This window comes from Carcharodon carcharias, chromosome 11 (genome assembly GCF_017639515.1).
Source record: "Carcharodon carcharias isolate sCarCar2 chromosome 11, sCarCar2.pri, whole genome shotgun sequence".
Classification (NCBI taxonomy): Eukaryota; Metazoa; Chordata; class Chondrichthyes; order Lamniformes; family Lamnidae; genus Carcharodon; species Carcharodon carcharias.
The window spans coordinates 51,929,020-51,956,292 of record NC_054477.1 but is presented as its reverse complement, the minus strand read 5'-3'; the positions used below and the strand labels follow the sequence as shown (position 1 = coordinate 51,956,292).

At 43.2% G+C, this 27,273-nt stretch overlaps 1 protein-coding gene across 2 annotated transcripts in view; it reads right to left on the bottom strand.

The window, feature by feature from the left end:
- atp8a2 (ATPase phospholipid transporting 8A2) overlaps positions 1-27,273 on the bottom strand; it is a 631,244-nt gene that overhangs the window by 412,178 nt on the left and 191,793 nt on the right. For both annotated transcript variants that reach the window (XM_041199633.1, XM_041199634.1), the window contains 4 exons: positions 20,100-20,265; positions 3,337-3,464; positions 2,540-2,617; positions 298-386 (listed from right to left, as the gene is read on the bottom strand). In XM_041199633.1, coding sequence (XP_041055567.1) covers positions 298-386; positions 2,540-2,617; positions 3,337-3,464; positions 20,100-20,265 — 461 coding nt within the window. The remainder of the gene's footprint in view (positions 1-297; positions 387-2,539; positions 2,618-3,336; positions 3,465-20,099; positions 20,266-27,273) is intronic.

The window sequence follows — 27,273 nt, the reverse complement described above, 5'->3', positions numbered from 1 at the left end:
ACAATGATAACAAGTAATGTGGATAACGACAACAGGGAGGGATGTGGCACACAACAAATGAGGACAAACTGGACCAAATATGTAAGAATGAAAGAACCCCTGTTTAGCACTTTTGATGGTTTCTAAGCATTACTGGTTTTGTGCAGTAAACTGGAGGACTATTTAGGTGCTTTGTATCATTTTGCTTTACCATTCCTCTTCCATTATTGAGAAATATATTCCAGATATCTAGATAATTCAAATTAAACCAAAATCCAAAAATAAGCAGTTGTCTGGACTGCTCATTTGTGCCCTTACCCATATGTAATGCCAGCAACAGAACATTTTTTGAACTGCATGATGTTGCAAGTCAAGGTGCCAGTTTTGTCCGAAAATATGTACTTGACCTGCAAGGGAAGAACAAAAAAAAACACACTTAAATCTTTCACAAATCTAAATGTTTAAAATGAAAGAGCAGATGGGGTTTATTTACCACAGCAATAAATATCTGTGTACACATTCCAACTTCTTTGCAGGTCCTGACTTTTAGGGTGAACTTCAGATATGGTTCTTCTTGATTAGATGATAATGTAAACTGACTGATCAAACCATCAGATTACACCCTGCTGTTCAGACAAATTGCTGAAAGGTACATAATTCAAGATTGTTTTAATGTTCTGTATAATGACACATTCTTACGGTCAGGTTATATCTGAGTTTTATTTGCCCATTATTTAATAACATTTTACAACACTTGTATTTCTTGTCAGATAATAGACAGAGTACTATGACATAAATTTTCAGGTTGAAGAAAAATAAGATCCAGCTTCTCATGATTAAGAATTTAGCCATAGACACCAAGATGATGTCAGGGTCCGGCTATGATTGGGGCAGATTTATTAGTGGTTATTAGTGGCATTACAAATATTTTCAGCATTGCTAACTCGGGAGAGGTGTGAGGAAAGAATCCAAGCCCAACGCTCCCACTCCTGATCACTAACCAATAACCAAAGAGATAAAAACAAAAAACTGCAGATGCTGGAAATTCAAAACAAAAACAGAATTACCTGGAAAAACTCAGCAGGTCTGGCAGCATCGGCGGAGAAGATGGAACTAAGCTTTTCAGATGAGAATAACATTGCACTTAACTGTGATGCTCTCATTGTTGAACAGCTTGTTGACACTTATTGTCAAGGTTCATGAATGACTTATGGAAATTTAGAAGTGTTAGCATACAGTCACCCTTGGTTTTGAATTGAATCAATTTCAGGGGATCCTGTGAAAGCACTGCATAAGCCAGTTGCCACATTAATGTTACTGTAAAATCTCTTGGGGGATACTGTAAAATCTCTTGGGAGATGCTCTAAAGTAATCATTCTGTAGGATATGTGTAAGTTGAGTTTACGATGTATAGTATTCTCCACAACTCAATGACAACAGGATCTGAATTGAAGTGTTGTAGTGTGTCACTTAGAAGTGGTCTTTTATGTATGACTTGTAAAATTGTTGAAGGTCAAATGTAGACTACTCCTTCATTAAGCTTCAAAATGCAACATAGGGAGTAACCTACAGGAAATAAGCAAATGCTTTTTGTTCAAAACTTAAAGGTAAAGGTACTTTGATGGATGGGCAATTTATCTAAAAATATTAACGAATGTAGTTTGACAGGTCAAAGTGTCATCAGTCAAACATTCCAGGTGCAGTAGACCTTATGTTCCTTGATGGCTCAGCTATTGGAGCTCCAAGGTTCACTTAAGTATTAGCATGACTGATACTAGGTTTAGACAACACTGTTGCCCTGATATCTAACACATTCAAAGCTGAACAGGCAACACACCTTCAAGGAATGTGACTACACTTAAAAAAGACAACAACTTGCACTTAGATAGCACTTTTAACATAGAAAAGTGCTCCAAGGCAATTGACAGAAGCATAATGGGGAAAAACTTGCACCAAGCCAAAGGAGGAGATATGAAAAAGGGTAGCTAAAAGGAAGAGTAAGGTGCAGAAGCAGACAGTTTTAAGGAGGAAATTCCAGAGCTTAGGGTCTAAACAGCTAACATAATGCTCCCCAAATGTGGAGGGAAAGGAATAGGGCTTGCAGAAGAGAACAGTTGGAATGATACACACTTATAATGCGGGGAACTTTCCGAAGAGTATTCACATGCTATTCATTACAACTCTATTCACGGAGAGGGCAATCAAAGCTCCAAAAGAATATCTAATGTACGCTACTAGAAACATAGTTTCTAAAAATTTGTTGACAGAAGTTGCACAAACCAAGAATGGGATTTCTGAAACGCCTAGGGAAAGTCATAAAGCCATAAATACAAAAATTTTATTGTAGGGAAGAACATTATAACAGTGAGATCCTAAAGTTCGAAATCAAAGTCTAATATATTTTAACATTTTAAATTAATCCATGGCAAATAGAAAATAAAGTATTTTGCTGGAAATAAAAGCAAAGGTCAATCATATCCCATTTCCTGCTTCATGAAAAACAACATTGGAAATTCAGTGAGAACAATTCTGCTATTTAAATATTGTAGATGATTCCCACCTGGCCAAGCTCTTCGTTCAGATTAGAGGTTCTAGCCATCGCAGGCATGTCTGTTTCTGGATGATACATATCCATATCCTAGAATATCCAAGGACAAATGAGACATCCAATTCAGAGCCCCTTACATGTACTACAATTTAAACATGTAACTACAATTTAGTTTACAAGTTAAACACTCTAGGACTGAATGATCAAAAATAATAATTTGTTTCCATATCTAATGACACATTGCTCAAAGATAATTGTCAAGTATTGTGCATTATACTATTTCCCTTAAGCACAAGGAAAATATAGCAAATACTCTAAAAAAAAATGCAACTGTACAATGAAGGAAATTACTTAAAGCTGATGAAAGTATTATTCCTTTGATATTTACAAAGATATCGTTCATCATTTTTTCTTCCTTTCTTAACAATTTTTCTCCCTTCCTCAAGGTCATTCCTTGCTGAGGTATAGATCCATGGGAGTTATCCTGTGCTTTACCAAAGTGGTCATTATTCATGTGTGTGTCATTCAATTATGAGGAAATATCAAAGGTGATGCTCCATTCTGTCCAGCTAATATTCGCACCAACTAATTCCGAGGTATCACTGGGCAGCAATCAAGAGCAGGAACCCAGCAACAAATAATTGCAGTTTTTCTATTGCCAGGTTGGTCAACAAAACCAAGAATTAAAAAACTTTCTGGTCTGCTTGGCCCACTGAATAAACTAATTGAGCCATTCGGGAGCTAGCAACAGAATTTAAAATATTTGAATATATTATCTATGTAACACACGTTTTAAAAAATACACATACCCAGTTAATAAAGAGCGCTTGGGTAAATTTGACAACTTCCAATGTTACTAGCAGGCTGATTGGAATAAGATTGTTGTAAAGAATAATGAAGGTAAGAAGGTTGTACCCAAAATTAGCTGAGACAGGACCTAGGAAAAGAAACAAAGTTACAATTAATTGTTTAACACATATCAGAACCAAACCATGTTGCATCATAGGACGACATAGTTTTATAGCCTAATTAAATCATTTTTTAGGCTGCACTTACAAACTTGAATAATACAGGAGAATTTATTTCAGATTTTAGCCGCAATATATGACTCCTGTCATAAACATACATCTTCTATAGTGGGTACCATCTTCAACAAATTACAATAGCCCAGATTTTGTGGCCATAATGATGTTGAAACCCGTCAAAGTTCACCATCACTACAACTGTGAAGCTAACAAATTCTGGTGTCCACACACGGACCAGAATTTTGAGTTTGATGGGCAGGCGCAGTTGGGAAACAGCCCGCTGCCCACAATCAGCCCCTGACTGTGATTTCATGCTGGCAGGCAGAGTGTAAACGGCGGCTACCAATGGTCGGAAGGGGCAGGCGGGGGCCTGTCAGGTCCAATGGCGACCCAGCGGCCGGTTTAGAACCTGCAAAGTCAGGGCCTGGAAGGCTGTGGCGACGAAGGCATCTTCGCTGTTGTCAGGAGAGTAAAAATTATGGATACTATACAGACACCAGGCAGGAGGGCAGGTGAGGTGGGCACTCGGTTCCCCGGTTTTCTGATGAGTGCCTCACAGTTCTCCTGGAGAAGGTGGCTGCCAAGATGGACACCCTTGTCCCCAGGGATGGAAGGAGGAGGCCACCATAGCTTACAAAAAGAGCTTGGGAGGAGGTGGCAGTGCTGGTCAGCAGTCATGATGTGGTGCAGCACACCTGGGTCCAGTGCCACAAGAGCTTTAATGACCTGCTACGCTCAGGAAGGGTGAGTACCGTGTTGGCATGGGTCAATGTGTTGCAGTGTTAAGGGCTGGCCAGCGCCACGTGGAGCTCAGGGGTGTTATACTCCGAGTGCCAATTGTCAAAGATGCCGGAGCTGGCCAATGAGGCGAGCCCTGGCTGCTTGGCCTGAATGCCTTGCGGCTCAGGGGCTATGACTCGGATGTGCACTGCAAGGTGCTCCTCAGGTGGGGTTGGCCAAGCTGCAATGGCACTGCAGGTAGTGGAATAATTAATGCTCCTTTATCCTTTCAGGAGAAGATGGTCCATTTCAACATTGAAATGTCACAGACCAGCGGAGGCCCCGTTAACCTCCTAATCCTAACCAGATAAGAACAAGATGCCTTGGAGCTGGAGAGGCACCTCGGTCAACCAGCCGTGGAGAGGATGGAGTGTCAGATGAGGGTAAGAGTGCAGGGCACAGAGGTGAGAGTTTCGAATGATGCAAACATTCTTGTGTAGTCTCATCATTGATTGAGGCCTCAAAACTGGATTCCCCATTGACCATTGAAAGATGATGGCACCATGATGCAGATTTCCATGGTCCCACCAGGGTGCCTGGCATGCACAGTGACAGTGTGATGACTGAAACTAATGACATGTCATTGTTCTTCCTTAGGTTTGCCACCATGCAGCCAATTGCAGGTCCTCGAAGACCCAATCCTGATGCCAGACGACCACCAGGCTCCAGATGCACACCTGCTCTCTGAACAGGCACCAGCACAGATGCCAGCATCTTGGTGGGCAGTGGATCTTCAGCTAGAATGTCGGTGCATAGCAGTAAGGGCACTTCACACTCGCTTGAGGTGCAGGCAGAGTATGCCCAGGGCGCCGGCATTCAGAGGACTACTGGAGACCAGGGAGATGCTCAGTCGAAGGTAGATGATGAGCCTCTGGAGTCATCCATTAGATGACAGATGATGGATGTCCAGTGAGATGTGCGGGAGGATCTGGCGGAGATCCATGAGGGTATGCATGCCATGGTCTCTGTCATGGAGGAATCCATGTGGGGCATGAGCACTGTGTTGACCCTCATGGCCGGGCACACTGCTTCCTCCATTGAGAGGGTGGCAACTCTCATGGAAAGACAGCTCCAGGAACAGAATAAGGGATTCCTGGGGTTGCGCTCGGATCTGAAAGCCCTCACACAGCCAATGACCTCGGTGCCCATGTGGGAGATGGATGAGGCACCCTGTATCCCAGCTAAGGTGCCTGTCCATCAATGGTGAGCAGGGAGGTTCAGAGCGGCCTCAGGTTGGCACAAGAGCTGCCTGTTGTCTCTGCAGACTTCTCTCAGGGTGCTCTGGATGACAGCAGCAGCTCCTCCCCCACTCTGCAAAAGGAGCGAGAAAGGAATCAGGAGTTGAAGAGGAGCGCGAGAGGAACTGGGAGTTGAAGAGGAGTGTGAGAGGAATCGGGAGTTGAAGAGGAGCGTGAGAGGAATCAGGAGTTGAAGAGGAGCGCGAGAGGAGTTGGGAGTTGAAGAGAAGCACGAGAGGAAGAGAAGCACGAGAGGAGCTGGGAGTTGGAAAGGAGCTGGGAAAAAAAAGGTGACTGAGGGAGTTGGGTGAGGAGGGAATGAGGTGATCCTTTGAGTACTGTGAGTACGGTCAGGTAAGTATTTATTACTTTTATCACATAGTTCTTAAGTTCGTATTTTGTGGTTCATCGTTTGTAAGGGCTATATTCTGTAACAATGAGGAGCAGGTAAGAAGGGCCCTAGAGTAATTGATATTATTTTATATTAAGTATCTTCCAAAAAGTTTAATTTAATTTAAAGGGTAAGTCATGGTAGGAGAGCTCAAAGCCGTGGTGTGCTCCTCCTGCTCTATGTGGGAAGCCGGGAACATTTCCAGTGCCCGGAGCCAGCATGTGTATGGCGAGTGTCTACTGCTGCAGTTCCTGAAAGCCTGGGTTTCAGAGCTGCAGCTGGGGACACTGTGGAGCATCCACAAGGCGGAGATCATCGTGGATAGCACGTATAGAGAGGTGGTCAAGCCACAGACAGGAAGGGAATGGGTGACCACCAGACAGAGCAAGAGGGCGAGGCAGGCAGTGCAGGCATCTCCTGTGGCTATTCCCCTGCAAAACAGATATACGACTTTGGATACTGTTTGGTGGAATGGCCTCTCAGGGGAAAGTAGCAACAGCCAAATTCATTGTATCACAGTTGGCTCTGCTGCACAGGGGAGGAGCAAAGAAAATGTGGGACTGCAATAGTTATAGGAGATTCAATTGTAAGGGGAATACACAGGTGTTTCTGTGGCCACAACGAGACTCCAGGATGGTATGTTGCCTCCCTGGTGCTAGGGTCAAGGACGTCTCAGGGTGGCTACAGGACATTCTGAAGGGGGAGGGTGAACAGCAGTGGTTGTGGTACATATTAGTACAAACGGCACAGGTTAAAAAAAGGATGAGGTCCTAAAAACAGAATATAGGGAATTAGGAAGTAAGTTGAAAAGTAGGGCCTCAAAGGTAGTGATCTCAGGATTACAACCAGTGTCACGTGCTAGTCAGAGTAGAAATCACAGGATATATCGGATGAATACATGGCTGAAGAGATGGTGTGAGGGAGAGGGTTTCAGATTCCTGGGACATTGGGACCGGTTCTGGGGAAGGTGGGACCAGTACAAACTGGACGGGTTACACCTGGGCAGGACCGGGACTGATGTCCTAGGGGGAATATTTGCTAGAATGGTTGGGAAAGGTTTAAACTAAAATGGCAGGGGGATGGGAACCTAAGCAAGGAGTCAGAGTAGGAGGAATCAAGGACAATAACAAAAGACAGAAAGGGGAAGAAGAAAAGTGATAGGCAGAGAAATCAAGGGCAAGAATCAAACAGGGCCTCAGTGAAAAATAGTGGGAACGGGACAAGTAATGTTAAAAAGACAAGCCTTAAGGCTTTGTGCCTTAACGCACGGTGCTTTCGCAATAAAATGGATGAATTAACAGCGCAAATAGGTGTAAACAGGTATGATATAGTCGGGATTATGGAGACATGGCTGCAGGGTGACCAGGGATGGGAACTGAACATCCAGGGGTATTTAGGAAGGACAGACAAAAAGGAAAAGGTGGTGGAGTTGCATTGCTGGTTAAAAAGGAAATTAACGCATTAGTGAGGGAAGATATTAGCTCCGATTATGTGGAATCTGTATGGGTAGAGCTGAGAAACACTAATGGGCAAAAAACGTTAGTGGGGGTTGTATATAGACCCCCAAACTGTAGTGGTGATGTTGGAAATGGCATTAAACAGGAAATTAGAGAGCCATGCAATAAAGGAACATCTGTAATTATGGGTGACTTTAATCTGTATATAGATTATGGTATTGTTACTAATTTATTGTTACCCAGAGAAGGAATTCTTGGAGTGTATACGGGATGGTTTTCTGGGCCAATACATTGAGGAACCAGCTACAGAACAGGCCATCCTAGACTGGGTATTATGTAATGAGAACAGAATAATTGGTAATCTAGTTGTGTAAGGCCCCTTGGTGATGAGTGACCATAACATGATAGAATTCTTCATCAAGATGGAGAGTGACGTAGTTGACTCTGAGACTAGGAATCTGAATCTTAATAAAGGAAACTGCACTGGTATGAGGCGGGAGTTGGCTATGATGGATTGGGAAATGTTACTTAAAGGGATGACGGTGAATAGGCAAAGTCAAACGTTCAAAGAGTGCATGGGTGAACTGCAACAATTGTTTATTCCTGTCTGGCACCGAACTAAAATAGGAAAGGTGGCCAAAGCATGGCTTACAAGAGAAATTAGAGATAGTATTAGATGCAAGGAAGAGGCATACAAATTATCCAGAAAATACAACAGATCTGAGGATTGGGAGCACTCTAGAATTCAGTAAAGGAGGACCAAGGGTTTGATTAAGAAGGGGAAAATAGAGTACAAGAGTAAGCTTGCAGGGAACATAAAAACTGACTGTAAAAGTTTCTATAGGCATGTGAAGGGAAAAAGATTGGTGAAGGCAAATTTAGGTCCCTTATAGTCAGAAACAGGGGAATTTATAATGTGGAACAAAGAAATGGCTGACCAACTAAATACATACTTTGGTTCTGTCTTCACAAAGGAGGACACAAATAACATATCAGAAATGTTGAGGAACACAAGGTTTAGTGAGAGGGAGGAACTGAAAGAAATCAGTATTAGTGGGGAAATGGTGCTGGAGAAATTGATGGCATTGAAGGCTGATAAATCCCCAGGACCTGATAATCTACATCCCAGAGTACTTAAGGAAGTGGCCCTAGAAATAGTGGATGGATGCATTGGTGGTCATTTTCCGAGATTCTATAGACTCTGTAACAGTTCCTACAGATTGGAGGGTAGCTAAATCCTATTTAAAAAGGGAAGTAGAGGGAAAGCAGGGAATTATAGATCAGTCAGCCTGACATCGGTAGTGGGGAAAATTCTAGAGTCCATTATAAAAGATTTAATACAGTGGCAGAATCGAACAGAGTCAGCATGGATTTACAAAAGGAAAATCATGCTTGACAAATCTACTGGAATTTTTTGAGAATGTAATTAGTAGAGTTGATGAGGGGGAGCCAGTGAATGTGGTTTATTTGGACTTTCAGAAGGTTTTTGACAAAATCCCACATAAGAGATTAGTGTGTAAAATTAAAGCGCATGGGATTGGGGGTAGTGTATTGAGATGGATAGAAAACTGGTTGGCAGACAGCAAACAAAGACTAGGAATAAACGGGTCTTTTTCCAAATGGCAGGCAGTGACTAGTGGGGTACCGCAGGAATCAGTGCTGGGACCACTGCTATTCACAATATATATTAATGATTTAGATAAGGGAACTAAATGTAATATCTCCAAATTTGCAGATGACACAAAGCTGGGTGGGAGGGTGAGCTGTGAGGAGGATGCAGAGATGATTTAGTGTGATTTGGACAAGCTGAGTGAGTGGGCAAGTGCATGGCAAATGCAGTATAATGTGGATAAATGTGAGGTTATCCATTTTGGTAGGAAAAACAGGAAGGCAGGTTATTATCTGAATGGCTACAAATTGAGAGAGGGGAATGTGCAATGAGACCTGGGTGCCCTCGTACACCAGTCGCTGAAGGTAAACATGCAGGTGCAGCAGGTGGTAAAGAAGGCAGATGGTTTGTTGGCCTTCATAGCGAGGGGATTCGAGTACAAGAGCAGGGATGTCTTGCTGCAATTATACAGGGCCTTGGTGAGACCACACCTGGAATATAGTGCACAATTTTGGTCTCCTTATCTGAGGAAGGATGTTCTTGCTATAGAGGCAGTGCAGTGAAGGTTTACCAGACTGATTCCTGGGATGGTGGGACTGACATATGGGGAGAGATTATGTTGGTTAGGATTATATTCGCTGGAGTTCAGAAGAATGAGGGGGGATCTCATAGAAACCTATAAAATTCTAACAGGACTAGACAGGGCAGATGCAGGAAGGATGTTCCTGATGGTGGGGGAGTCCAGGACCAGGGGTCACAGTCTGAGGATACAGGGTAGACCATTTAGGACTGAGATGAGGAGAAATTTCTTCACCCAGAGAGTGGTGAGCCTGTGGAGTTCACTACCACAGAAAGTTGTTGAGGCCAAAGCATTATATGTTTTCAAGAAGGAGTTAGATACAGCTCTTGGGGCGAAAGGGATCAAAGGATATGGGGGAAAGCAGGAGCAGGCTAGTGAGTTGGATGATTAGCCATGATCATAATGAATGGCGGAGCAGGCTCAAAGGGCCAAATGGCCTACTCCTGCTCCTATTTTCTATGTTTCTATGGCCGTGGCACCTGATGAGGCTGCGGCGACTGGGGTGATGCCAGCCACAGAAGTGACCGCTCTCTCCCAGGCAGGGACAGCACAGGCTCCACTGGCCAGAGGATAATCACCAAGATAATCAAGGCCAACAAGACAGCAGAGTCAGCAGGCTATCTCCAATACTGGTGTCAGCGATGGGGGAGCACCAAGAAGTAGCACTCTCAAATGTAATTTAAAGCATCATGGGCAAAAGAGGGACTGGTCATGGGTGATCTTTTGTTGTGCAATGTTTTGTTTATTTTAACTGGTCTGGGGTTGAAGACCAGAGAAGGATTTGTTCATTTGTTTTGACTGTCAAGATCAGATAAATTTTCTTTTGCCGTAATGGCCTGAGTATGTTTCACCTTTTTCAATTAATGTGGTGCAGGGTACGCCAATATGTAATGCTGGATGTCGGTGGCTCGAAACTTTGTTGCACAGGCACTGAATGGACTTTGGTGTCAAAGGAAAGGATCATTTCAGACACTTGGGTTGGAGGCAGTAGCCCTGGCATAAGGTAGCAATTATTTGGCAGCCTAGCTGAAGGAGTGTTGGATCAAGGCTTCCCTGCCTTCTTAGAGGTTATAGAGGTCTACCTCTACACCCTCAGCATTTTCCTCATCATGCTCCTCTTCTGACTCACTACTGGATTCATCATCTGTGGCCTATGCAGCTGTGACAACATCCTCTTCCTCCAGTGGGTCCCCCCCTTGCCAGTGCCAGATCGTGCAGAGTGCAGCATGTGACCACTCTGGGAGTTATTGTAGTGCTCCCTCTGGACTGTTCAGGCTTCGAAAGCAAGTCTTCAGACCTATGGCCCTCTCCATTATTGCCCTTGTGGAGGCATGACTCCTGCTATACTGCTGCTCTGCCTCTGTTCTTGGTTGGCAGAGAGGCGTCATAAGCCACCTTTTCAAGGGATAGCCCTTGTCACCCAGCCGGGCTATCCAATCAGGCTAGAGCACTGAAGAGCCTCGGCGCCTGGGAGTGTCTCAGGATGTACGCGTCACGGGAGCTGCCAGGGTACCTTGTACAGGCTTGCAGAATATGCATCCTATGGGCATACACTATCTACACATTCATGGAGTGGAATCCCTGCCTGTTGACAAAGGCACCTGGCTGTCCCGCTGGCACCTTAGTGGCCACATGTGTGCAATCGATTGCATCCTGGATGTGGGGGAACACAGCAATCACTGCAAAGCATCTGGCTCGCTCAGCCTGGCTAGCCTCAATAGTATGGAAATGAATGAAAGTCAATACCTGCCTGAACAGAGCGTCTGTCACCAGCTTCATGCAACTATCATAGAATTTAAAGGTACTGGAGGTCATTCGGCCCATTGTGTCTGCACCAGCTCTCCGAATGAGCATTCTGACTTAGTGCCGTTGCCCCGCCTTTTCCATGCACCACTGAACATTGTTTCTATTCAAATAATCATCTAATGCCCTCTTGAATGCCTCGATTCAACCAGCCTCCACCACACTTCCAGGCAGTGCATTCCAGACCCGCACCACTCGTTGTGTGAAAAGGTTTTCTCACAACACATTTGCTTTCTTTGCAAATAGTTTTAAATCTATGCCCTCTCATTCTTGATCCTTTTACAAGCAGGGACAGCTTCTGCTTCTCCCTATCGACTCTGTCCTGTCCAGCCCCCTCATGATTTTGAACATCTCCTCTTAGCTGCCTTCTCTCCATGGAGAATAGTCCCAACCTCTCCAAACTATCTTTGTAACTGAAGTTTCTCATCCCTGGAACCATTCTTGTAAACCTCTTCTGCACTCTCTCCAATGTGTTCACAGACTTCCTATAATGTGGCGCCCAGAACTGTACACAATATTCCAGCTGAAGTGTAACGGGTGTCTTATATAAATTCAGCATAACCTCTTTGCTCTTGTACTCTATGCCCCTATTAATAAAGCCCGGGATATTATATGCGTTATTAACTGCTCTCTCCACCTGTCCTGCCACCTTCAATGATTTATGCGCATATACACCCAGGTCTTTCTGCTCCTGCACCCCTTCAAAATTTTGCCCCTTATTTTATATTGTCTGTCCATGTTCTTCCTACCAAAATGCATCACCTCACACTTCTCCACATTGAGCTTCATCTGCCACCTATCTGTCCATCCACCTACTTGTCTATGTCCTTTTGAAGTTCTACACTGTCCCCCTCAGATTACAACACTCCAAAGTGTCGTATCATCTGCAAACTTTGAAATTGTCCGCTGTACACCAATATATATCAGGAAAAGCAAGGGTCCCAACGCCGGCCCTTGGGGAATTCCATTACAAACCTTCCTCCAGCCTGAAAAATATACATTGACCATTTCTCTCTACTTCCTATTTTTCAGCCAAATTTGTATCCACACCATGGACAGCTGATTGGGAGGCTCCACACAGATCCTCCACTGACCCCTGGAAAGAACCTCACAGAAGTTGAGGGCCACTCTGATCTTCAGAGCTACTGGCATGGGGTGTCCACCCACACAGTCGGAGGTGATCTCAGGCCCAATTATCTGACAGACGGAGATTACTGTCTCTCTTGACAGGTGGAGCCTCCTTTGGCACTGCGCCTCGGACATATTGAGGTAGCTGCATCACCACCAGTAAAACCTGGCAGCAGGACAGTGGCATCTTCTGCAGCCTCTTCCGCCTTGGACTGAGAGCTGGCCTTGTGGTCCCTGCATCTGCGCCTCTCCTCCTACAGGTCGCTCCCCTGGAAACTGCATTGGAACATCTGGCTTCCTTGCCCTTTTGCCCCTCTCTTCCCCCTCAGAGGAGGTGCCTCCAGCAGAGGCCATAATCCGCGTTACCAGGATAACTGAAGACTATCTAATACCTGGAAGGGTCCGAATTCTCCAGGGTCCTTGGAGACATCAAGGAGTCCTGAAATGAAGCCTGGAAATGCTAACAATGCAGCCCCAGAGATGAAGCTGCCATATACCAATAAGTCACCAGCAACAAACTATCCACCAAACTCCTCGCTACTCACACTGGCAATGCTGCTGACCCTTTTTATCCTGACCGTCGATGAGGTTTTTCAGATTGTCGGCTGGCCGCCTGCCCATTTTGCCCATACAACAAGCGCAAAATTGCACGGGCAATGAAAAATCGCCATCAATTGACTTTTTAATGGCGGGTGCGGCTCCAGCAACTGCACACACCTGCCAACTGAAATATTACGCAAGTGCATGATGACATCAGGACGCTCACCTGATGTCATCGTGCTATTTTACGCTTGAGCATGTCGTGTACGTGCCTGCACGCCAAGCAAAAAATTCTGCTCATGCATAGTTATGTGCGGAGATTACTGTCAGCAGTGCCCAGCTCCTCCAAAGGGTGCGCTACTGACGTCGAGACTGACAGCAATCTTTAAAAATCACTTAAAATGTCACGAACTTCATCTTCAAACTGTAATATTGCTATAAAAACCTCCAAACAAGTTACGCTTTGTTCAGTGAGGTGTAATTGCTTTTAACATCACCTTATGTCAAAACAACTCCTGAATAACCTCCCTGGCACTGAAAAGCTAATTCTATATTTGTGGAATGTCAAATTTTCACATGATGATAAAATTTCATAGGTTTTTAATATTATAAAAGCATTTTTTAAAAATGCTATGATATTTCACTTTCTACCTTATTCCCATGTGTATTAACTCATCTTTATTGTTCTCTCTGTAAAATTTATAAAACATGAATGATAATCAGTGCATTTTATTTCCAGCTTTGCTGTTGCTGAGAGTTCTTCGATGTGATTGACTGATTAGCTTGCTTGATGACATCATTGTTGCTGGACACCTGAAGATGCTTTCGAGTGGACACCAGAACCAAACTAACATCGGCAAAGGGGAAATTCATGCCACAGAGACAGTTAAAAGCTTGTGGGCTGCTTTCTTCATGGTCAGCAGCAAGCACTATGGGTTTGCTGCCGACAATGGAATCCAGGCCATTTTCTTCCTTTAGTTCATGGATAAGCAATTTCGAAGCATTCAAAGTTACCACTGCCAGTTTGTTGTGGACTGGAAGATGGTAAAGAGGTTAGAAATATGTAGGAACACAAAACCTTGGCTAGAATTTTAAACAGCTATTAGCAGAGTCTTCTTCCCATGAAGGAATTTAGATTGGGAAGTGCTGTTCACTTAAAATGTTCTTGCTGTTCTCCACAAGGCAATAGCATGCTGATCGGATCAACTGTTTGTCTAAAACCAATACCACAAAACTTGGTTTTAAAATGCCACCAAAAGTTAGGCTTTAGCATTCCCTCACATTCATGTTTCTCAGAAAATTTTTCCAATACTTTAAATCAAGCCAGAAGCAATATCAGTCCAAATTTTGCGTTAATAATAATGGTGAAATGTCATCATTATTGTCTGAAACTGACTGCAACTTCTGGAGTCTGCTTATGTGTGCTTAATACAGAAGCTGCTGACAGCAATTGTACACTTCTTCAGAGGGTGTGCTGTTGTGGACCCCGAGAATGCTAATCAACTTGAAATCACTGATGACAGCTTCCATTGTAATGTTCGCTGTAAAATCGCTTAAAAAAGTTATACCTAGTTGAATGCGAAGTAACTGAGTTATTCATGAAATATAAAGTTCAGAAATACTGCTAAACAGCCATACGGCCTCAAAAGAGCAATTTTTAAAATTAAATTTCTTGATTCTGATTTAAAAAACCCATGTATTTATTTTTTTTAAAAATGTATGGTATTTTAGCTTCTACCTTAATCCCATGTATATGTTCCATTTATTTTGCTATCTACAAATTTAAAAATTAAGTAAGGGAATTCAGCGGTTTATACTAAACAAAAACAAAAATACCTGGAAAAACTTAGCAGGTCTGGCAGCACCTGCGGAGAGGAACACAGTTAACGTTTCGAGACCGAATGATCCTTCAACAGAACTAAGTAAAAATAGAAGAGGTGAAATATAAGCTGGTTTATGGGGGCGGTGGGGGGGGGGGGGGGGGGGGGGTAAGACAAGTAGAGCTGGATAGAGGGCCAGTGATAGGTGGAGATAACCAAAAGATGTCTCAGACAAAAGGACAAAGATGTGTTGAAGGTGGTGATATTATCTAAGGGATGTGCTAATTAAGGGTAGAAAGCAGGACAAGCAAGGTACAGATAGCCCTAGTGGGGGTGGGGTGGGGTGAAGGAATCAAAAAAGGCTAAAAGGTAGATATAAAACATTGGTTGGAAATACATTTAGAAATAATAGAAATAGGTGGGAAAAGAAAAATTTATATAAATTATTGGGAAAAAAGCGGTGGGGGGGGGTGGGGATCGGAAAGGGGGTGGGGATGGAGGAGAGAGTTCATGATCTAAAATTGTTGAACTCAATATTCAGTCCAGAAGGCTGTAAAGTGCCTAGTCGGAAGATGAGGCGCTGATCCTCCAGTTTGCGTTGAGCTTCACTGGAACAATGCAGCAAGCCAAGGACGGACATGTGGGCATGAGAGCAGGGTGGAGTGTTGAAATGGCAAGCGACAGGGAGGTCTGGGTCATGCTTGCGGACAGACCGAAGGTGTTCTGCAAAGCGGTCACCCAGTCTGAGTTCGGTCTCTCCAATGTAGAGGAAGCCGCATTGGGAGCAACAAATGCAGCAGATTAAATTGAGAGAAGTGCAAGTGAAATGCTGCTTCACTTGAAAGGAGTGTTTGGGCCCTTGGACGGTGAGGAGAGAGGAAGTAAAGAGGCAGGTGTTGCACCTTCTCCGGTTGCATAGGAAGGTGCCGTGGAAAGGGGCTGAGGTGTAGGGGGTGATGGAGGAGTGGACCAGGGTGTCCCAGGGGGAATGATCCCTACGGAACGATGCCGGGGGGGTGAAGAGAAGATATGTTTGGTGGTGGACTCATACTGGAGTTGGCGGAAATGGCGGAGGATGATCCTTTGAACGCGGAGGCTGGTGGGGTGATAAGTGAGGACAAGGGGGACCCTATCATGTTTCTGGAAGGGAGAAGAAGGTGTGAGGGCAGATGCACGGGAGATGGGCTGGACACAGTTGAGGGCTGTGAGAACCATTGTGGGTGGAAAACCTTGGTTAAGGAAGAAGGAAGAAATGTCAGAGGAACTGTTTTTGAAAATGGCATCATCAGAACAGATGCGATGGAGGCGAAGGAACTGAGACACTGGGATGGAGTCCTTACAGGAAGCGGGGTGTGAGGAGCTGTAGTCGAGATATCTGTGGGAGTCGGTAGGCTTGTAATGGATATTGGTGGACAGTCTATCACCAGAAATTGAGACAGAGAGGTCAAGGAAGGGAAGGGAAGTGTCAGAGATGGACCGTGTGAAAATGATGGAGGGGCGGAAATTGGAAGCAAAATTAATAATTTTTTCCAGGTCCAGACGAGAACATGAAGCAGCACCAAAGTAATCATCGATGTACTGGAGAAAGAGTTGTGGGAGGGGGCCAGAGTACGACTAGAACAAGGAATGTTCCACATATCCCATAAAGAGACAGGCAGAGCTGGGGCCCATGCGGGTACCCATAGCCACACCTTTTATTTGGAGGAAGTGAGAGGAGTTGAAGGAGAAATTGTTCAGTGTGAGAACAAGTTCAGCCAGATGGAGGAGAGTAGTGGTGGATGGGGATTGTTTGGGCCTCTGTTCAAGGAAGAAGTGGAGAGCCATCAGACCATCCCGGTGGGGAATGGTGGTGTAGAGGGACTGGGCGTCCATGGTGAAGAGGAGGTGGTTGGGGCCCAGGGAACTGGAAATTGTTGATATGATGTAGGGTGTCAGAGGAATCACGGATGTAGGTGGGAAGGTACTGGACAAGGGGAGAGAGAATGGAGTCAAGATAGCAAGAAATTAGTTCCTCTACATTGGAGAGACCAAACGCAGACTGGGTGACCGCTTTGCAGAACACCTTTGGTCTGTCCACAAGCATTACCCAGACCTCTCTGTCGCTTGCCATTTCAACACTCCACCCTGCTCTCATGCCAACATGTCGGTCCTTGGCTTGCTGCATTGTTCCAGTGAATCTCAACACAAACTGGACGAACAGCACCTCATCTTCCAACTAGGTACTTTGAAGCCTTCTGGACTGAATATTGAGTTCAACAATTTTAGATCATGAACTCTCTCCTCCATCCCCACCCCCTTTCCGATCCCCCCCCCCCACTTTTTTTTTTCCAATAATTTATGTAGATTTTTCTTTTCACATTATTTTTAAATGTATTTCCATCCAGCATTTTATCTCTACCTTTTAGCCTTTTTTGATTCCTTCACCTCACCCCATCCCCACTAGGGCTATCTGTACCTTGCTTGTCCTGCTTTCTACCCTTAATTAGCACATTCCTTAGATAATATCACCACCTCCAATACCTCTTTGTCCTTTTGTCTGTGACATCTTTTGGTTATCTCCACCTATCACTGGCCCTCTATCCAGCTCTACTTGTCCCACCCCCCCCACCCTTTAAACCAGCTTATATTTCACCTCTCTTCTATTTTTACTTAGTTCTGCTGAAGGGTCATTCGGTCTCGAAACGTTAACTGTGTTCCTCTCCGCAGATGCTGCCAGACCTGCTGAGTTTTTCCAGGTATTTTTGTCTTTGTTTTGGATTTCCAGCATCCGCAGTTTTTTGCTTTTATCTCAGTGGTTTATACGTCCTGGTTTGCTGTCTGAGAATACTTCAACGTCTTTGGCTACTTACTCTGCTTGATGAAGCCCCTGCTGCTGGATGCCTGGAGATGGTTTTGACTTGGCAGCAGATTCAAACTGACATTTTTTTGAGCACACCTTCACAAACACTTTTTCCCCTTTGGGGGAATAGCTGGGAAGTGGTGGAAGGATGAACCACATCATGAACACTCCTTCTGTGGTCAACAGGTCCTGGCATGGGCCTTGAGCCTGGAGTTTCTGGCCCAGAAGTAGGGACACTACTACTGCGCCACAAGACCTTCCCTGGAAAATGACATTGGTAAAGGGGAAATTCGCATCACAGAGTTCACTAAATCTTTGTGGGAAGCTTTCTTCAAGGCCAGTGACAAGTGCCATTATTTTGCTGCTGACCACAAAATCGGCCTAATTAACTTCATTTCTGTTCATGTTAACCATTTTCTGATGTGATGTTCTCATTTCAAATAATCAAAAGAATGTTATTTTCAGTTTCAGAGCTTCAATAGCCTAAGCTTTGACCAAAGAAAGTCCTCATCTCACTTGTTTGGCAGAAGATAATCTCCTATACCAAAAGCTTCAACCTTGTCTTTTGCACTCATGTGATGGGCTCTGCCATCATTGAGGATGGAATAATCATGGAGCCTCCACTTCCTGTTAGCTGTTAATTATTCACCACCATTCATGATTGGATGCTGCAGGATTGCAGAGCTTTGACCTGACCTTTTAGTTGTGGGATCGTTTAGCTCTGCCCATAACATGCTGCATTTGCTGTTTAGTGTGCACGTTGTCCTGTGTTGTAGCTTCACCAGGTTGGCACCTCATTTTTAACTATGTCTAGTGCTGCTCATGGCATGCTTTTTTATACTCTACATTGAGCCAAGGTTGGCCCCTGGCTTGGTTGCAATGGTATAGTGAGAAGGTATGCTGGATCATGAGATTACAGAATGTGGAGTACAATTCTGCTACTGATGATGACCCACAGCACCTTACAGAAGCCCAGTTCTGAGCTGTTAGATCTGTTCTCAATGTATCCCAGTTAGTACCATGGTCGTGTCATACAACATAATGGGAGGGTGTCCTCAAGGTGACGATGGAAATTTTCCCACAAGGATTGTGCGGTGGTCACTCCCACCAATGCTGCCATTGACAGATGCATCTGTGACAGGTGGATTGTTGAGGATGAGGTCAAATAGGTTTTTCCCTTGTGTCAGTTCCCTCACCAATTACCCTGCAAGCCTAGTCCAGCAGCTCTGCCCTTCAGGACTTGGTCAGCAGTGACTTGGTCACTTGGTGCTACTGAACCACTCTTGGTGATGGACATTGAAATCCCTCACTTAGAGTACATTCTGTGCTCTTTCTACCCTCTGTGCTTTTTCCAAGTGATGTCTAACAGAGGGTTTTCTTGCCCAGGTTTGACTTGATGTGATCAGATTTCTTAGGGTCCAGGGTCAATTTAAGGACTCACACTGTCACTCCCTCCTGATTGATACCACTGTGGCATTAACTCTGGTGCATCTGTCCTGTCAGTGAGACAGGACATAGGGATAGTGATGAAGGAGTCTGGAACATTGATTGTGTGATATGATTCTTTGAGCATGATTACGTCAAGCTATTAGTTGAATAGTTTATGGGAAAGCTCTCCTAATTTTAGCTAAAGTCTCCCAGTGTAAATGGAGGACTGAACAGGGTGTGCCTTGTCTTAGCAGAAAGTGATGCCTAGCTTGATGTTAGGTGTTCTACCTGGTTTTATTTGAATAGCTGCCCAGCATTTGGTCTTTTTGCTTTCAATTTTATCCATCTCTTCTCAGTCCCCTGCTACTTTACCTTTCTAAAGGAAGGCAGTGGATTTACTTTCCTTTGTGACGCTCCAAAGTCTGAGCATTTTTATCTCATTATTGTTATATTCTCTATTGTCTTAAAATTAACTTGAACTGATGCTTCTTGGATCCATCCAAATCTGTACCTGAAGCTGTACCAATTGAGCTGATCTTACAAAATTGGGTGTAAATTGCATACTTTCATTTGGGTCTAAAAGCATTCCATTCTAACACCATCACTGGTAACATAAAATCTAAACTCTTGCCTTATAGAAGCAGATTTTCAGCATGCTTTAATTTTCTCCACATTTAGATATATTTTATCTTGTACCTTCTTGCATTTGCTAAATATTGGAAAATAATTAGAGCATAAGTGAACTTAAAATATACTGGCAACATGGTTCAGAGTTGAGTTCTACAGAAACCCAAGTGGAAGCATTTTGCATCAGTGAATGTTATTTCAACACTTTAGAAAGTTACTGGATATGGTGAATAGAGAACAATATTGTTCTTTCAAACTAATGCTTATGCTGTGGCTGGGAAATTTTGATGATAAATATAATTCTTACCAATTGAGCTCAGGTACCAGTCTGAATCAGTGTGTTTCTTGTTCCAAATCTCAGCACCTGCAGCACTCACCAAAGCCATGGTTACTAGAATGCAGAAGAGAACCAGGATCTGTATATTTGTAACTCTTTCAACGTTGGATCTCTTCAATGGTGCCTTAGTAGAATTCTAAATTTTGAGAAAACACACCAAACAAAAATAATTTATGCATTATCAAACTTTTGAAAATTTATAATGCTTCCCATTTTGTAACTCATGCTCCATGGCTAACAGATTTTTAAAAATCATTCAAATCTTTTGGCAAATTGAAAGTTCTTTAACATACACCTATGTAATATCCAACAACCTAAATTGACCAAAAGTATAAACATCAGGCAATAAAACATTTACCCTTCCCTCACTATTCTGCAAATCTATGAATTTGCACTCAATTTTGCTACGCATGTTGATAAAACCAATGGATTATAGACACATGATACTCTGTCTGAACCTGGCAAAATGAAATTTGGTCTCAGAAAGTCTAACATTTAGAAAGTCTTCAAAATAAATGTATTTCAAAACAAAATCCACAGGTATAACATGAATCCCAAATCAGCGGCAAAGTTGTGAAGCATGAGCTCAAATTTCTGTACATATGACATTATGAGCAAATGATACCTGTAAACTTCAACAGTCACATCACAAAACAATTTTATTTTCACAAATCTTTAGAGAATTGTTGGATCAAACCCAAGCATTGAAGTTCGTCTTATTCCTCACACTCTTCATTCACCAATCAAGCTCCAGGTCTATACAATAGGATCTGCAATATGACTCCTTTCTTAATTACTCAACCACCAAAGCATTAGGCAGTAGGGTAATGTTTTATTATATTGAGGACATGAGGCTGCACCCTACCACTGTATTCAATATAACTTTAGTAGAACCAACAGATGATAATACTTCCATTAAATTTGTATATATTTATTTTCATATTTCCCAGCATTAACTGGCATTATGAGGGTGTTTATCATTTCAATCTTATACTACATTGAGTAAAGCCACGTTAAACTTTATTAATACTATTTTCTATCTTCAATGTACACTGGTTGTACATATTTATTCATTATCTACAGGATATTTTGATTAAAAACATAAGCTGCAGCAAATTCTGATTCTTGCAGACAAAGGTTATGGAAAAAGTTCTAATCAGAATGTACCAATTTTAATTTTTAATTTTTTTTTATAACAGGACATTTAAGTCAGTGATAGCACTAACATCAAACATCCATAGTTGTTGCTTCAGCATATCTCACAGTGACAGTAATGTTATCTCAAGGAATTATTTAGATATTCCGTAAACTACCAACTGTTACAAACACCTAATTTTTTAAAACTGTGATGTCAATGGTAACTACCACATCTAATCGGAGAAAGAAAAATTAATAAAAATGTGGATTCTAGTCAGCATCATCATACATTAGCATGACCACAGACACAAAGCTTTGACTAGCTCAAATGCACTCATGTGTTAAGCATTATCAGCATTTAAGAGAAACAATTTTGTGTACAAACCTTGAATCATAATTTTGCAACTTCAGTTTATATTGTATATATTTTCAATTATAATATGCAAGTATTATCTGATAAAGTTGCTTTAGGGAGAGGTGGTGGTGCAGTGGTAATGTCACTGGGCTGGTAATCCAGAGGTCCAGGCTAATGCACTAGGCACACGGGTTCAAATCTCACCAAAGCAGCTGGTGGAACTTAAATTCAATTAATAAATCTGGAATTAAAAGCTAGTCTCTGTACAAGTACCATGAAACCATTGTTGATCATTATAAAAGCCCACCTGGTTAACTACTGCCCTTTAGGGAGGGAAACCTGCTGTCCTTATCTGGTTACTTCAGACCAGGTAATATGGTTCACTCTTAAATGCCCACTGAAATGGCCCAACAAACCAATCAGTTGTATCAAACTGCCACAAAGTCCACAAAAAGGAATGAAACCTGACAGACCACCCTTGCATCAGCTTAGGCACGGAAATGACAATGGCAAACCCAGCCCTATTGATCCTGCAAAGCCCTCCTTACTAACATCTGGGGGCTGTCCCACAGACTAGTCAAGCAGTCCTGACACAGTCATATTCAGTGAATCATACCTCACAATGTCCCAGACACCACCATCTCTAGGTGTGTCCTGTCCCACCAGCAGGCCAACCCCACCAGAGGTGGCAGCACAGTGGTATACAGTTGGGAAGGAGTTACCTTGGGAATCCGCAACATTGACTCCGGACCCATTATCATGGCATCAGGTCAAACAAAGCTAAGGAAACCCCCTGGTGATTACCACCTACCCCCCATCCCCCTTAAGCTGACTGGATCAGTACTCCTCCATGTTGAACACCACTTGGAGGAAGCACTGAGGGTGGCAAGGGCACAGAATGTACTCTGGGTGGGGGACCACTACTGACCAAGATCAAAACTGGGTATCCATGAGGTACTGTGACCCTCAGCAGCAGCAGAACTGAATACAACACAATATGTCACCTCACGGCCTGGCATATCCCCACTCTACCATTACCATCAAGCCTTGAGTGATCCCTGGTTCGATTAACAATGCAGGAGGGCATGCCAGAAGCCGCACCAGGTATACTTAAAAATGAGGTATCAACTTGGTGAAGCTACAACACAGGGCTACTTGCAAGCAAAACAACAGACTCAGCATTCACCAGATAGAGCTAATCTCTGTCCCACAACCAACTGATCTGATCTAAGCTCTGCATGCCTGCCACATCCAGTCATGAATGGTGATGGACAATTAGACAGCTAACAGGAGGGGGAGGCTCCACAAATATTTCCATTATCAATGATAGGAGAGCCCAGCACGTCAGACCAAAGGACCAGGCTGAACCACTTTCAGCCAAAGTGCCGGTTGGATGATCCATCTCATCCTCCTCTTGAGGATCTCAGCCTCCTCCTGAGGTCCCCAGCATCACAGATGCAAGTCTTCAGCCAACTTGATTCAATTCATGCTGAAGGCACTGGATACTGAAAAGGCTATGGGCCCTGACAACATTCCAGCAATAGCACTAAAGATGTGTGCTCCAGAACTTGCCACACACCTAGCCAAACTGTTCCAGTACAACTTATGGTACTGGGTTTGTAACCCCAAGCTCAAGAGTTCAAATCTCACAATGGCAAACTATGAAACAATGTAACTTCATCTGAACAGATGGAAACATGTTTGTACTCAAAAGAGTTACAATCTCAGCAGGGACCACTAACTGGCTTGGCCTAAATAGCCAAGTGGTTATGGTACTGGGTTTGTAACCCCAAGATCAAGGGTTCAAATCTCACAATGGCAAAACTATGGCTTGGCCTAAATAGCCAAGTGGTTATGGTACTGGGTTTGTAAACCCAAGATCAAGAGTTCAAATCTAACAATGGCAAACTATAAAACAATGTAACTTCATCTGAAACAGATGGAAACGTGTTTGTACTCGAAAGAGTTACTTATGCTTGGCCTAAATAGCCAAGAGGTTATGGTACTGGGTTTGTAACCCCAAGATCAAGAGTTCAGATCTAACAATGGCAAACTATGAAACAATGTAACTTCATCCGAAACAGATGGAAACGTGTTTGTACTCGAAAGAGTTACTTATGCTTGGCCTAAATAGCCAAGTGGTTATGGTACTGGGTTTGTAACCCCAAGATCAAGGGTTCAAATCTCACAATGGCAAAACTATGGCTTGGCCTAAATAGCCAAGTGGTTATGGTACTGGGTTTGTAAACCCAAGATCAAGAGTTCAGATCTAACAATGGCAAACTATGAAACAATGTAACTTCATCTGAAACAGATGGAAATGTGTTTGTACTCGAAAGAGTTACTTATGCTTGGCCTAAATAGCCAAGAGGTTATGGTACTGGGTTTGTAACCCCAAGATCAAGAGTTCAGATCTAACAATGGCAAACTATGAAACAATGTAACTTCATCTGAAACAGATGGAAACGTGTTTGTACTCGAAAGAGTTACAACACTGGCATCGACCCGACAATGTGGAAAATTGCCCAGGTAAGACCTGTCCACAAAAAGCAGGGCAAATCCAACCTGGCTAATTATTGCCCCATCAATCCACTGTCGATCATCAGCCAAGTGATGGAAGGTGTCATCGACAGCGCTATCAAGTGGCACTTGCTCAGCAATTATCTGTTCATTGACGCTCAGTTTAGGTTCCGCCAGGGCCACTCAGCACCAGACTTCATTACAGCCTTGGACCAAACATGGACGACAGTTGAACTCCTGAGGTGAGGTGAAAGTGTCTGTCATTGACATCAAAGCAGCATTTGACTGTGTGTGCTAACAAGGAGCCCTAGCAAAGCTGAAGTCAATGGGAATCAAGGGCAAAACTCTCTTCTGGTTAGAGTCATATTGAGGATAATGGAAGATGGTTATGGTTGCTGAATATCAATTATCTCAGTCCTGGGACACTACTACACAAATTCCTCGACCAGTGCCCTGGGCCCAGCTATCTTCAGGTGCTTCATCAATGATCATCCCTCCATCATAAGGTCAGAAGTGGGGATGTTCATTGATGATTGCACAATATACAGCACCATTCGCGACTCTTCAGATATTGGAGTAGTCCGTGTCCATATGCAGCAAGAACTGAACAATTTTCAGGCTTGGGTGATATGTGGCAAATAACAATCACACCACACAAGTGCCGGGCAATAATTATCGTTAACAAGAGAGAATCTAACCATCTCTCCTTGACATTCAATAGCATTACAATGACTGAATTTCCCACTAATAACATCCTAGGGCTTACCATTTTATCACTGACCAGAAACTGAACTGGAGCAGCCAAGTAAATACCGTGGCTACAAGAGCAGGTCAGAGGCTTGGTATTCTGTGGTGAGTAACTCACCTCCTGACTCCTCAAAGCCTGTCCACCATCTACAAGGCACAAATCAGGAGTATGATGGAATATTGTCCATTTGCCTGGATGAGTGCAGTTCCAACAACACTGAAGAAGCTTGATACTACCCAAGGCAAAGCAGCCTGCTTGATTGGCACCCCAATCACCACCTTAAACATTAATTCCCTCCACCACCGACGAACAGTGGCAGCAGTGTGCACCATCTACAAGATGCATTGCTGCAACTCACCAACAGCACTTTCCAAACTCACAGCCTCTACCACCTAGAAGGACAAGTGCAGGAGGTGCATGGGAACACTAACACCTGCAACTTCCCCTCCAAGCCACACACCATCTTAACTTGGTACTATATCATCATTCCTTCACTGTCGCTGGGTCAAAATCCAGGAACTCCCTTTCTAACAACACTGTGGGTGTACCTACACCACATGGACTGCAGCGGTTCAAGGTAGCGGCTCACCATCACCTTTTCAAGTGCAATTAGGGATGGGCAATAAATGCTGGCCTAGCCAGCGACACCCACATCTGTGAAAGAATTAAACAAAGGCAAAAACTGCAGATTCCATTAACCAGTTGGGGGGTGGGAAAGAAATATAACCTTTAAATTATTCTAATGAATACCAGTATATAAAATTTAATGTTTATTTCACAGCTATTAACATGTTTACAATTAATGGAATGATGTCTCTTAAAATAATGCAGAAAAAAATTTTAGACTGTATTCATACAGTAATAGCCCATCACACAGGTTATGGGTTTCCTTTTCCGGAAAAGCTGAAGGTGTCTTTCTGATTCTGTGTCCATGATAAAACTAAGAATGTCAAAAATGGAATGCACTCTGATTACTGCTTATGTGCCTGGTCCAAGATTAGAATATAAATGTATACCAATTCCATTTACAATACATCTTTTCAGTGCTGTTGACATTGTAAATGGTCTAGACAGAGCATTTCAGATGCGACATATTGAGGGCATTTTGGAAGATTTGTTATAAATTGCTCTTTTCTAGCTCAACAGCTTAAATTATCAATGAATACTCTCCAAGTGTGCTATGAAAAATAATCTGCATGCCTCACAGTAACCTGTACTCAATATAAAATCAGCAAAGAGCTCTGAATGGTAGTGTTACTGTGTGAGATGGTGGAACACAGGCCTGCATCTATGACTCCTGATGTAGAATTTCCGTCTCATCCATTTGACTACAGGATAACATTAATCATTGATTTTCCACAGCAAGAAACAAAAAAAACACATGTTGAACACTTTCAAATCCATTATGCTATTTTATTATAAACGGTTCAGTTTAAGGTAAATCTAGATGAGATGATCGGATTCAGTGACAAGAAGCCTGCTTCTGGTGGCTCAACAACACTGAAATGTATGACATAACCATTCTCTTGTGCTGACTGAGGATCAATGAGAAAACATATCTGCCTGAACTGAGGAGTAATTTTTTCGACTAAAATGGGCAGGAAAAGGAGCAAGGTCCTGACTGCATGGCATCAAAGGTTAAAAAAGTAAAAGTTTCCTGTACAAAAGTGCAAGAGATGTCTTAGAATAGTTTCCCCAGATATAGGTGCTGCATTCAAGCCTTGAACAGGCTTTGACAATGAAAGTTAAGAGCATTTGAAAGCAAAGGAAGTATTTGCCACGATATCTGAAGGGAATCAAGGGAAAAAACTCTCCATTAGTTGGAATCATGCCTAACACAAAGGAAGATGGCTATGATTGCTTTAAGCTAATTGTCTCAGCCTAGGACATTGCTGAAGTTCCTCAGGGTAGTGTCCTGGGCCCAACCATCTTTGACTACTTCATCAATGACCTTCCCTCCATCACATGTTCAGAAGTGGGGATGTTCACTGATGATGCACAACGTTCAGCACCATTCGTGTCTCCTCAGATACTGAAGCAGTCCATGTCCATATGCAGCAAGGCCTGGGCAATATTCAGGCAGCAAGGCCTGGGCAATATTCAGGATTGATCTGCTAAGTGGCACGTAACTTTCCCACATAAGTAGCAGACAATGGCCATTAACAAGAGAGAATCTAACCATCTCCCCTTTACATTCAAAGGCATTACCATCAATGAATCCTCCACTATCAATATCCTGGGGGTTACCATTGACCAGAAACTTAACTAGACTAGTTATATAGATACATTGGCTACAAGATCAGGTTGGAGGCTGGGAATTCTGCAGAGAGTAACAAACCTGACTGCTCAAAGCCTATCCATCATCTGGAAGGCGCATGTCAGAA